The sequence below is a fragment of the Grammomys surdaster genome, unplaced genomic scaffold (genome assembly GCF_004785775.1).
Source record: "Grammomys surdaster isolate TR1022 unplaced genomic scaffold, NIH_TR_1.0 133, whole genome shotgun sequence".
Classification (NCBI taxonomy): Eukaryota; Metazoa; Chordata; class Mammalia; order Rodentia; family Muridae; genus Grammomys; species Grammomys surdaster.
The window spans coordinates 756,817-769,262 of NW_021604591.1; the positions used below are offsets into that span (position 1 = coordinate 756,817).

Genomic DNA, 12,446 nt, shown 5'->3' on the forward strand with positions numbered 1-12,446 from the left:
GAGAGAGAGAGAGAGAGAGAGAGAGAGAGAGAGAGAGAGAGAGAGAGGGGCAGAGGCAGGAATGTAACTAAATCTAAACAAAGAAATAAACCTAAACAAAGGTGTCACTGGGCAGAATCCAGAAGAGGCTTCAGAGATCTAACCATCACACAAGCTGGTAAGTAAGGCCAGCTTCAAGCTCTTCCTGCAGTGCCCATTTTACCTGCTTATACTGGGTGTCTAAACAGGTGAAGGGCTCTGTGAATAGGTGGCCCCTGAGGGAAGCATACACAGCCTCCTTGGACCATGAAGGCCTTCCTGTCAGCCCTCCTCTGCTTGCTCAGAGGAGACAGATGGGGTTCAAGGTCAGGGAAGTGTCCCAGGGAGGGAGCTCTCCAGATGAGCGGTAGGTCCCACACCCCATCCACACCCAGGGAGGATAGACTCACCACTCAGGGGGGACGTGCTGTTCTCCAGAGCCTGGCACACAGTTAACAGGATACCTGTGGGGGAAGCAGAGAGGATGGTAAGTCTCCTCAGAAATGGACTTCCTTATGAAGGGGCCAATAGTTGTGTCTGACTACCATCTTTGAGAGGCAAAGGAAAGCAGAGGCCCTTGTGCCAAGACCAGGGGAGCTATGCTCATGGAAGGGAGCAGAGGGAACTGTCCATGTCTTCCTCTGCCTGTAGTCTCTCTCCACAAGTCGTGGAGTTTTCCCTTCGCTGGATATGCTGTTGCTGTCTTTTGCGTGTGAGGGTATGGGCTAGGCACAGCACCCCCATACTTACACAGGGGCCCCTGTACAGTAGTTAGACTTCCCTCTAGTTGAAGCAATGTGCTGAGACATAGCTGGGGTCTAGTACGGCGTCTTTGCTTCCCTGAGACTGACTGTCCCTAGCCAAGGAGGATGGGGACCGCAGAGAATTTCAACATCACAAACAGACATATGAGGAGCTTGGCTGAGGACAGATGGTGAGAATTGTCACCACACTCTTTCCTGAGGGGTCATGGAGTGTGTTCAGGCATCTCCAGGCCCCATTAGGTGCAGAGCATGGTAGGAACAATGACCCATGAGTGGAAGCCATGTGATGGCACTAGGCTTCTAAGGCTCCTGTTGGCTTCCCTCATGAGACAGACTCTAATCTAGTCATGAGGACTCCAAGACAGCACAGTGTCAAACCCACACACAGAGCCTCTCCATGACCCATAAAGCCACCTCTGCCAACAAGCAACCCATGTGTGTCCTCATATTACCGTGGTGGAAGTTTCTGGAAACAGAGCAGTAAGTTCTCATAAAAAGGAAGCTCTCATGAGTCTTGAAGGCAGAGATATGCCTCAGGCAGCCCTGCAGAGGAGTCTGGGCCTCATTCAGACCATTCTAGAAGGCAGATTCCCTAAGCCACTGCAGAAATCAAGATAGGTATTGTCTACCCCTCTACTGCGTGACCTCTGAGGGTGCAACAGTGGGCTCCTGTTTCTCAGAGGAAGCGTTTTCCTTCCTACAGCCCACATGTTCATAGGATTCCCCAGACACATTTCAAAGGGACATCTGCCACTCATATACCCAGTGTTCTGTTCCTGCCAGAGCCAGAAAAAGTTGGGGGTTGCTCCTTCTGAGCTGTGGAACAGTCACGCCCTGACACTGTGGGCTGGAGTCAGCCAGTGACCCATAATCAGTCAAAGCTGACATGGAGGTGCCTGGCATACCTCAGGACAGGGAGTATGACCAGCCTGTCAGCAACTGTCCCCAAACCACTGAGGGATCCTGAAGCCACCTCCCTGCCTGAACACAATCTGTCAGGGCACATTGCACAAACCCAGCACCAAGTCTGGCCCTGCAGCTTCTGGAGCAAAGACAGGAGATTGCGTGCGTGCTGGGCCAGTCCCTTGCCTGGCTCAGAACTCCTTCATCCCTCTGCCTCTTTCTCACCTGTCAGCTGCCAATTGCCAAACTCATGGAGGCATTTCAGGAATTAATTAATGGCCACAGAAAACACATGTTCCTCCGAGGAACAAACAACACTTTGCTTTTATTTATGATTCTAGAAAGGTGACAATAACAGCTTCCTTCTCAGTTCCCATGATGCCCTAGTTCCACTCTAGCTTCTATGGGCCTTGGCCCAGGCAGAATGAGATCCAGCCTCTCTTCTCAGGTGGGGTTCCTCCATTCTGCAACCTGCATAGGTTCCTGCACTCTTGCCTTGTCTGTCCATGACCCTGTAGGTTCTTCCCAGCGCCCCTGTCCTTGGGGATGCCCAGGCAACAGAGGCTTGGAAACTTTCAGAAATCTGCCCAAGCTCCTATGCTAAGTTGAGACTTGAGTCTGCCCACTTGCAATGTACAAGACACTGTTAAGTAACTGTGCCCTGGCTGGTCTGACATATCAACAGGTGTGTTTCTACCCAGTATGACCATCCTGGCTGAACCCACAGATCTAGAGGTCTTCCAGAGGCTCCAACCTCACCTCTTAGATTTTTCTCCTTGTCCTCAGTTTCCCTATAAGCCAGGCATGAAGGCTGCTCCATCCGTATGTGCTGGGGATCCAGCAGCCCCTGCATGTGGCCTGGTGTCTGAAGGCCTTCTAGGAACATGTGGCCTTGGCAGACACAAGGATCTGAGAAGCCAAGGGGCCACCACAGAGCTGGCTGTCACCACCAGAGCTCAGAAAGATACAGTCTAGGCTTAGACTCAGCAGCAGGAAGGAGCCATTAGTCCCTCTAGGCTGAGTGTCAAAGCCACCTGGCACTGATCCTGAGGTTGGGAAGGCAGGCTGTAGGGCCACCCAGCCAGCTCTCCTCCCTTGAGGACAAGCATCCTTTCAAGGCAGTCCTGCCAGGGTCTCATTCTCATGTCTGTCTAAGTAGCTACAAAGTGGGGAAATCCCAACTGCAGACTTCAAAAAGGAAAGGAGGCCAGCGAGTAGTGTTGACAGAAAAGCCACACACAACAGAAGTGCATCTTTAGGGAAGCCTGGTCTCTGCTCCCAACATGCACTGGGACCCAGGCCTCAAGGCAAGGTGAACTCAACACACTTGTAATACTGTTGTTTGCCACTCCGAAACTATTGATAGAAACAAGGCTAACCCATGCCTTGTGGGGTTGCAGAAGTGGAGCCACCCACAAGCCTATCCATGATGGACTTGTAGGAAACGCCATTTTGAGAGGCTGGGCACTCCTGTTCCCCTGGGTCCTAGAGCAGGGGCATCTACACTTCAGCCCCACACCTGACTGAGATTGACAGATCTGGACAGGGACCCAAGCTGTTCCTTCAGCCTAGGACAGGACCCTCTATCCTCACTGCCCATCATTTGGCAATCACCTCTTCTGGGGATACTCAGCTGTAGTCCCCAGTCCTGAGAGGGGCGTCTTCAGGCTCCTGGCTGCCCCAGCAGAGGTGAATGTGTCTACCCTAGCCTCTACTGTAGCCTGTGTTTGCTCCTAGGCTGAATGGCTCAGTGGGAGCCTAGCAAGAGCTCCTAGCAAGTTGCTCCTGTGTTTGGACCTCTATGCTTGGCTTCAGAGGGAAGGGCAAGGTTGGGCGAGGTTCTAGGGTCAAAGAAAAATGGGTAGGTGGATCATGATCCAAGCAGGCACCTTTGAGTGCAGATGCTCTCAGTTCAAGAATAGCATAGGGTTGGGGTGGGCAGGAGCTAGGCTAGAGTAGAACAGAAGGATCTGTGAACACCTGGGGGAGGGGTTGCTGGTCTGTTTTTCTTCCTCTCTATCTCATTTGAGGAACAGAGGAGGAGGCACAGGAGATGTGAATAGCCGCCCTGTGGGGCTCTGTAGCTTAGCACAAGGTCACTCAGGCTCCCAGGGGTATAAGAATTCTTGTGAATGGGTGACCCAGATCCTAGGCCCTGCCAACAGAGTCCAGTAAGCATCTTGTCTTACAAATTCCTGAGTGGAGAAGAGCCTCCCTGTCTCTCCTGGGAAGAGGTGTCAGTTTGCATGTGGCCCTGCACCCAGAGGTGCTGTGCACCAGCTCCTTGAGGAAGTCAGGCAAAGCTGCAGAGGAGCCTTAGGGGAACTGGCCAAACAGGACAGAGAGAACTCTGGGGACAGCGAGGCAAGGTGTTTGGAAAGACAAGAGACCCAAGAATGAGTCACTTGAACAGATGGCCTCATGGGACAGAGGGCTCTTTCCATAACCGCCCTATCTTCAGAACAGTCCTCCAAATCACAGGAGGGACCTTGACATCCAGGAAGAGAATTTGGTGGGGAATTTACTGGCAAAGGCCAGTGCTGTGTCAGGAGGTGGGTCCTGATACAGCGTGGAACTGGAGTTATGGACAGTTGTGAGCTGCCATGTGGGTCTTAGGAATGGAATCTGGGTCCTCTGGAAGAGCAACTAAGTGCTCTTAACCGCTGAGTCATCTTTCCAGCCCCTTGTTAGTTTGTAGGGACAGTGGACATTTGCCTGGCCTGGAACTCTGGGAGCCCCAGGAATCTGCCTGTCTCTGCCTCTCTATGCTGGGATTTCAAATGCATGTCATTGGAGCTGGCTTTTTCCCATGGGTTCTGGGGATCGAACTCAGCTTCCCACACGTGCAGGGCAACCACTTTAGTGATCATACAATCTTCCCAGCCCAGTCAGTTTTTTAAATTTTTGGATTTTTTTTTTTAGAATATTTGTATGTAGATGTTGAGATATCTTGAGTACTGGACAAAGTCACAAATAGAAAATTAATTTGTTTCATATGTATGTCTTATGAATAGACTCAGTGTCATTTGGTTCAGTAACTTTAGGGTGCCGGCTTGGTGACTGTGACCCACTCCAGGAAGTCAGATGTAGAATTTTCCCCTTGAAGCCTCACGTGGGCACTTAAAACCTTTCAGGCTTTGGACCGCAGGTTTTCAGAATAGAGATATACAACTTCTGGAATGCTTCTAGTTTGGAAGTAAGAAGGTGCCAACATAACACCAGGCTGTAGACTCCAGGCCAAGCACCATGTAAAACTAGGTGTGGTAGTGCTGTCTATAACCCCAAACTCAGGAAGTAGAGATGAGGTTATCATCGGTTCAAGGCTATCCTCAGCTGCATAGGGAGTTTGAGGACAGATCTGCTACTTGAGTCCTTGTCTCAAAAGAAAAAACCAAAACCACCCCCCTCCAAAGCCAAATCCCCTCTTTCCCTTTTGGCTAAGGCAAGGCATGCTCAGTAGAATGGGGGAATCCAGGCAGACAGAAGCCCAGAGCTTAGGTTAGTCTAGGGCTGTGTTTTCTTTAAGAGTCTACCTCCTCGCCCTCTCCTGTCTTTCCCTCTTCCTCCTCCTCCTCTTCTGCCAGGTAGTTCAGGCAGGTCTTGAATTCATAGCAATCCTCCTGTCTCAGCTTCCTGAGAGCTAGAATTAGAAGCATGTGACACTGTGCATGGTCTAGTTTCTTTTGTCCAAGCTAGGACTCTGTCTTTAGGTGGCCAAGCTGGTTGAGACTGGCCAAGTCTCCAAATTACAGGAAGCTCTGAGGACAGAGGGCTGTCCACCTTCTAGGCCAGCTAGCTGGGGACAATCGACCTTGTTTTGACCCTTTCTGAGTAAGTCCTCTGCCTGGAATTAGGGGTCAGGCAATAGTAACTGCCTGCACATAGACTCAGCCAGGGGTACTGTTATGAAAATTTTATCTTCCAGTTTTTGCATGGAATAATATAAGCTATCAGGCCCTGAATGAGATATCAAATCAGGGTACTTCCTCCTTCTATATCCTCAGTACAGACTCGATGGTTTACTAGTCTATCTGGAAGTCACAATCCATGAGCATGGGTCCCTCAGCTGCCTGTCCTACCAACCTCTGGGGTCCCTTAAGCAGCTAATTTCATATGGGCAAGTCTAAGGCAATGTCTTCTGGTGACTGTATGTCAGTGGGTCTCAGCCTATCCTCCAGCATCACTTGAAAGCTCAAAGGAATTTTCCACATCCTTCTAGGTCTAGGAGAGACTCTCAGGGACAGAGAAGTGGAAAAGAGGCAAAGGGGTTAGCCTCCCAGCTTCTGCCGCTTCTGAATTCTGATTTGGGTATGCCTTGACTTTGCCACAGACCTGAGTTCGTGCCTGTATCAGCCAGTAACTGGGAAGCTTTGACACACTCTAAGTGTGCTAATCTTTGAAATCCCTCTGTCAAACAAGCATAGGATCTCCTTAGAGGACTATGGCAAAGGTGAAGTGAAATGGGCACGTCGCTTCCTTAGAGCACTGTATGCCCACTGGTCCTGGCAGCCAAGACCTGGTTACCCCGATGTTGCTTCTTCATGCCCCAGAACTCCCCGGAATCCAGGAGAGTAGCAACAGTTGCCCACCTTATTCTCCCTCAGGACTCCTAGAGGGGACTGCAACAGAGGGACCACTCGGATCCAGGGTCACATCGCTGAAGCCCACTGGTATGCCAGGACACTGACTTTGCTTTTAGGATTTTAAAACACATTACTGTCTACTTATGCCAATGAATCAAACACCGAACAAACGTCTACATGGCAAGAAAAAGAGAGTCAGACTGGGAGGAAGATGTAAGGCGTCAGGAGGGAGAGAAGGAAAAAGGGAGGGGGAAAGGATGTGGGTCTGGAGATGGCATAGCGGTTAGAGCAGGTGCGGCTGTCACAGGCACTGAGTTTGGGTCCCAGCACTCGCATCATGTGGCTCACAATCTCCTGTAACTCCGGGGGATCTAGCGGCACCTTGGTACTTGAGCTCAGGTGTATACACAGACACACACAGACACACAGACACACACAGACACACACAGACACACAGACACACAGACACCCAGACACACACAGACACACACAGACACACAGACACACACAGACACACAGACACACAGATACACACACACTTAAAAATTAAAATAAATCTTTTTTAAATGAAGGGAAAAAAAAAGCAAGAAATCTGAGATCTGTGATCTCCCCTCTAAATATTGAAGACACTTGGGGCAGTAGCAGTGTCCCCAACTATCCCACTGAGGCAGAGGCAGACAGTACCAGCTGCCAAAGTCACCAAGACCATCCCAGATGCTTGACTGACTTCCGCCCCACACACCATCTCCAGCCTCACCCTCCAACAGGGCCTGCTCCCCAAGTCACAAGGTCAAAAATAAACTCACGGCCTCCTCCACCTCCTCCTGTTTCACCTCCTCCTGTTTCGGGCAGGGCCGAAGACCAGGTCAGCCCCTCCCTCTACTTTGCAATCCAAGCCAAGCCCTCCTACACAGCCAGCCCCCACAGGGACACTTCATCCATCCCTGGATCCCAGGCCTCCCCAGTCTAGGCCTCAGTGCCTCTCAGGGAAGTACAGCAGTTGCCAAACCGGTTCTTCAGAGGCCTTCCAGCCTTTGCACTGGCTGACTTGGAAGAGAGAGTGAAGGATCCAGCACTCTGTCCCAGGTCTTTTCCCAATTCACAACCTAGGCTGGAGTCCTGAGCAAAATTTAAAACGCATAGCCTGAAAAGTCAGGCATGGTGGTACTGGACTGTGGTCTCTGTAGGTGACTGAAGGAGGAGGGTCATCTTTCTTCAAGGTCATCCTCTGCTACATTGTGAATTTGAAGCCAGCCTCTCCCAAAGAAACAATGCTTCCCCTCCCCTCAATCTCCAAATACACGCGCATGCACACGCGCACGCGCACGCGCACACAGACGCGCACACAGACACACACACAGCCACCAGGCCCCAGAGGTACTGCACCCACATTCCCCTGCAGCCTCTCTCTAGTGCTTAGGTTCCCACTGCCTACCTCAGCTGCAGCCAGGCATCTGAGGCCATCACTCAGCTGCTTGGGGTCCTTACTACTCTGACTTCTGTGTAACTAGCAGGGGCCTATTTTCCTTCATTGTAAAAGGTCACAGAACCCATCTCCTGGACAAAGTCATTGTAACACAGGAATTAGGGGGTTTGTGAGAAACCTGACAGGCACTGAGTGAGCATTTCTTCCCATTTATTTTGTTTTAGAGATAGGGTTCAATTAATGAAGCCCAGGCTGACCTTCAATATACTAAGTAGTCAAGGATGACCTTGGATTCCTGGTCCTGCCTCCATCTCCCTAGTGCTGGATCTCAGGCTTGCCCCACCACACTTGACTGTACCTATCAATAGCTGTTTAGGGCAAAGGATTGCTAATCACCCTGATCACAGCCTTGGCATACTTTAAAACATCACACTGTGCTCGGAAATGCACGTGACTTGTGTATGCGCATGGGCAGGGCTCTAAAGTGTTCTCTCACATCTGGGCACCTCACTCCCCGTGAAGATCATATCTGACACCCCAAGGCCAGCTCACCTATGGGAAACGATCATGTCCTTTTCAGCTCCCCCTTCTACTCTACCTTGAGATTTGTCCCACTTATCCGTCTGTCCCAGGAGTGTGTTGTTTCCTGTATCCACTATCCCCATACTTGGCCTAATGTATGGTACCCACTTTGGTTTGACTGAGTTACTCTAAGAGGTCTCCCTATTGGGAAGAGAGCTGGAGGTGATGATGGGTAACCTGAGGGGGGGGGTCCCAGAAACCCAGAATTCTCTGCTTAGACGCCTCTCCTGCAGCTCTGGGTTTACTTTCTTATTCAGATTTCGGGGGCACAGAACATACTTGAATTCTTACCATTCATTCATTCATTCATTCATTCATTCAAGTAGTGACTGAGTGTCTATTACTGTGGCCGAATAGGTGTCAGAGAGGTGGGGGACAAAGGCTCATCACTCTCAGCCCACACAGTCCTCTTCCTGTAAGCCACCCTTCCAGTTCTTAAAAACCACCACACCGAACATTAGAAATGGTCTCTGAAGAGCTCAAGGTGGAGTGAGGTGATTGGCCTGCCCCAGTGGAGCCAGAGTGCTCCTGCCTCTGTCAGCCCATCCCACTGTGCCATATCCATCTGTCTGTGCCTGTCTCTCTGACCCTTTGCTCAAGCCCAAAACATTGGGTTGGACGCATGAAGCTGGCCTGTTGAATGAGTAGGCTGAGTAGCCACAGATAAAACCTACCCTTGGGTAGAAATTCAAATAGATGTATCTGTTTCTTGGTAGTATTAAATTGTCTTGCTTGATATAGAAAATCATGACTCAGAGGTTCTCCTCTAGGGTGGGCTGTGGAACTGGCCTGCCCAGTGACCCCCGACCTTCCCCAGGGAAGTTTTTATTTTCTTAATCTTGGCTCTCTCGGACTGCTCCAAGGAGACCTGAGCCTACTCCATGGAAGCCAGTGTGACTAGGGTGCGCTCAGGCTCTTTAAAAAAGAGGTACCTGTAGATGGGAAGCAGTTAGAGCATCAGAGGAGTTCCTGCCAGGTCTGCTTCGCATTCTTTCTTCCCAGGTCCAAGGAAGAAAGGATCTACCTGGTTCAGGTTTCCTAAATACACTAGCTCAATTGTTCCCCATGATACTCCACCCCGTTTTCTAAGCCCAGCTAGATGCCCCCACTTCTTGCCGTGTGCCCATCACTCCTGCAGGCAGGGCCTTTGACTTCCCTGAGCTACTGGATGCTCATTAGTGCCAGGACCAGTGATAGCTCCCACTTGTCTCACGCACACAGACCATCTGAGCTTCCCAGTTTCTCTCTCCCTCTCGCAGCCCAGACCCTGTTCCCCATAGTCTCAGATTTATAAAAGCTACTTAGTAATTGTCTTCCCCTGTGTCAAAGGTCAAGTGAATGTTTGCAGTGTACTTTGAGCTGTTTAGAGTTTAGATCCTAACTAATATATGCCTAAAAACTGACATCACAGACCCGAGGTCAGCGGAGTCGACCCGATTACAAAAAGAGGTGGTGCATTCTGATGGGCTGGAAAGCTCCCAAGGTAAATTAAACAGTGAAAAGCAGCTAATGAGAAAAGTCAGAGAGGTGCTTGCAGGAGACCCACGCTGTCCCACTGAAACGATTCCATTCCTAAGGACACATGTGAGCCGAGACATATTGCGTGCAACAAAGACCCTTGGTCCTTGCTGACCCCTTACCCACTCAACTCACTGTGCTGCTTGCTGAGGCTTGCCTGCTGAGTACACATACCACATACAGGCCTGACAGCACAGCTCTGGCTCAATCAGTTACTTGCCAGGATGCAGAACTGTGTGTATGTCCTGGGGCGAGGAAGGCCATTGGCAAGGCCTATCTACAGGATCTGTGCCATGCCCTTCTCTGTCGGGGGGAGCCCATCTCTAGATCTCTTCCGTTCAGTCAAGTTTATCAAAGACCTGGGATGGGTCCTGAGTCAAGCTTCCTCTTCCTCGGGGGCCTCTCCAGCCACCCCCATCTGAGTTCCTGGAACTGCAAGGTAGCAGTGCTGGCTGGAGTCCCCAGATGCTGAGTCACCAACAAGCTTTCCTAGGGCTGAGCTCGGCAATGGCAAAGACACTCTACCAAGATGAGTGCTCCAAAAACCAGTGCCAGCTGGCTGTCGTTGACTCAGACCTCAAGGTGTCTCAGGAAGAGGTCCTAGAAGGATGAAGAAGAGCATGGAGGAGTGGGTCAGACACGAGGTAGGGCCTCAAGTGGCCAAAGCTATAGTACCAACCACGAAGCCCAGGGCCTTGGAGCCTGAAACAGGCAGAGAATGAGGCAGGATAGAAAGACAGGGGAAATAATACGGACCTGCGAGGAGAAAGGAGCCCCTTATTCCAGAGTCAGAAGCTTCTGGCCAGGTGAGAAGCAAGCATTACAGCGCAATGGCCAACATCTACTGGGAAGGTTTATAACATAAGTAAATAGAGCAACGAGCCAGGCTTAAGGCCTGAACACATATGACTTTGGGTAGGGCCTACTACTCTTCAGTTTTCTGGGAATCGCAAAAGACACATTTATTTACAGCGGCAAAAGTCTACCTTCCCGCAGCCCTGTGATCTAGACTTTTCCTGGTGATAGCCTACCTTCCTGCAGCCTTGTGATCTAGATTTTCCTGGCCATAGCCTACCTTCCCGCAGCCTTGTGATCTAGGCTTCTCCTTTATCAAGTGTGATCTTGTCTTCGGGAACCACCGGTGACCTCATGCTGGTTCCTTCACCATCCTTTGAAGATAACAATTTCAAAACCACCCAAATCCTACAGATGACTACTGTAAAAACAATGAAGGGGGCTCTCTTTCAGAGAAGCCCACACACTCATTTTTTGATGTGTTTTGTTTTGTGGTATGTCTTAAGTGTATTACTTAAAAATCTATATTTTAAAATACTTTTAGAAACATCAACTTTGCTTCATCCTGGCTCATCCAGAAATTCTTTCCTGTGCCAAAGCCAAGCATCTGACTTCACCTGAATTGAAAACTGAAGGAACTCTCTTGGGCTGCTGTCGTAATACAGTGAAGTTGTTCTTTTGTTCTTGCTGCTACAGACAGAGTACACTTGCTGCCAGCAAATGTGGAAGCCATTGCTAGTCTGTGAGGTCCACAGCGATGGCATGAGTCCTTTCCCCATTTGTGTGGTCCACTGGGACATCTCAGTCTTCCTGGCCTGTGGTGGTTCAAATCATCCTTTGAGCCTGACACTGACCAACACAGTAAGCCTATCGGTAGCCTCATGCCGGCTGGGCATATTCCCTTCTTGGTGGCTAGCCCATGTGCAGATATCTCACCTGGCTAGGGGCTTAGAAGTCCTCAGGAGTGTGCAAACAGTCCCTGAACTCTGCTCCATTTCCCAAGTGAGTGACAACTCCCCAAGACTCAGGACACCCTGGCACCACCCTGCGGAAGGTGTTTCTCAGGCCAACACAGATGCAAGTGTAACTTGGCAGGGTTAATGTCAATGCAGTATTAGCCTGGGAATGAAGGCAACTGGGAGGAAGGGACAATAGATAAGTGGCTGGTCAGGAAGCATGGTCATAGAGAGGAAGAAGCAATGCCTAGAAGGTCACCAGCTTGCAGGGAGCTCCCTCAGCTGGGTGGGTCCATTTTACACTGTAGACTGACAGGGTCCCAAGTGAGAGACAGGAGTGACCCAGAGGAAAAGGGAAAGGACAGGTGAGAAAAACCCAGGGCTGGAAGGAAGAAGGTGTGTGTGTGTGTGTGTGTGTGTGTGTGTGTGTGTGTGTGTATGCTTGCTGCCTCTCATTAGGAGACTCTAACCAGCAGCCCCCTCCCCTTCCTACCAGGGCTTCATCCCACTGGCAGTACACCCTTGCAGGGTCATCTCAACCCCACAGGGGTTTTATTACTGTACCAATGACAAAGGCCACTGTTGGTATTCAGTGGGTAAGTCGAGGATGCTAAATTTCCATAATGCATGCAGAGGAGGCTTTCCTCCTCTTAGGATGTGGTTGGAGTTTCTAGCTAAGACACTCTAGACTCCAAAGGGGAAAATTACTTCACCCCAGGCCAGTCAGACCTCAACTGTGCCTGAAGTAGTCAATGGGAAGGGGAAAGACCTAGGGACAGTCACATGAACTGACAAGTCCCTCATCAGAGACTGGCAAATGGTCTTCCAGAGATTAGACTGGGACTATGGAGTGCCCTGGAGGGTATAGGGTGCTCCTGGAGGGTATAGGGTGCTCCTGGAG

The 12,446-nt window shown here is 50.4% G+C and overlaps 1 protein-coding gene across 1 annotated transcript in view; it reads right to left on the reverse strand.

The window, feature by feature from the left end:
* Positions 1-12,446, reverse strand: part of Tgfa (transforming growth factor alpha) — an 86,385-nt gene that overhangs the window by 46,332 nt on the left and 27,607 nt on the right. The window contains 1 exon segment of the mRNA XM_028762502.1: positions 429-482. Within this exon segment, the coding sequence (XP_028618335.1) occupies positions 429-482 (54 nt within the window).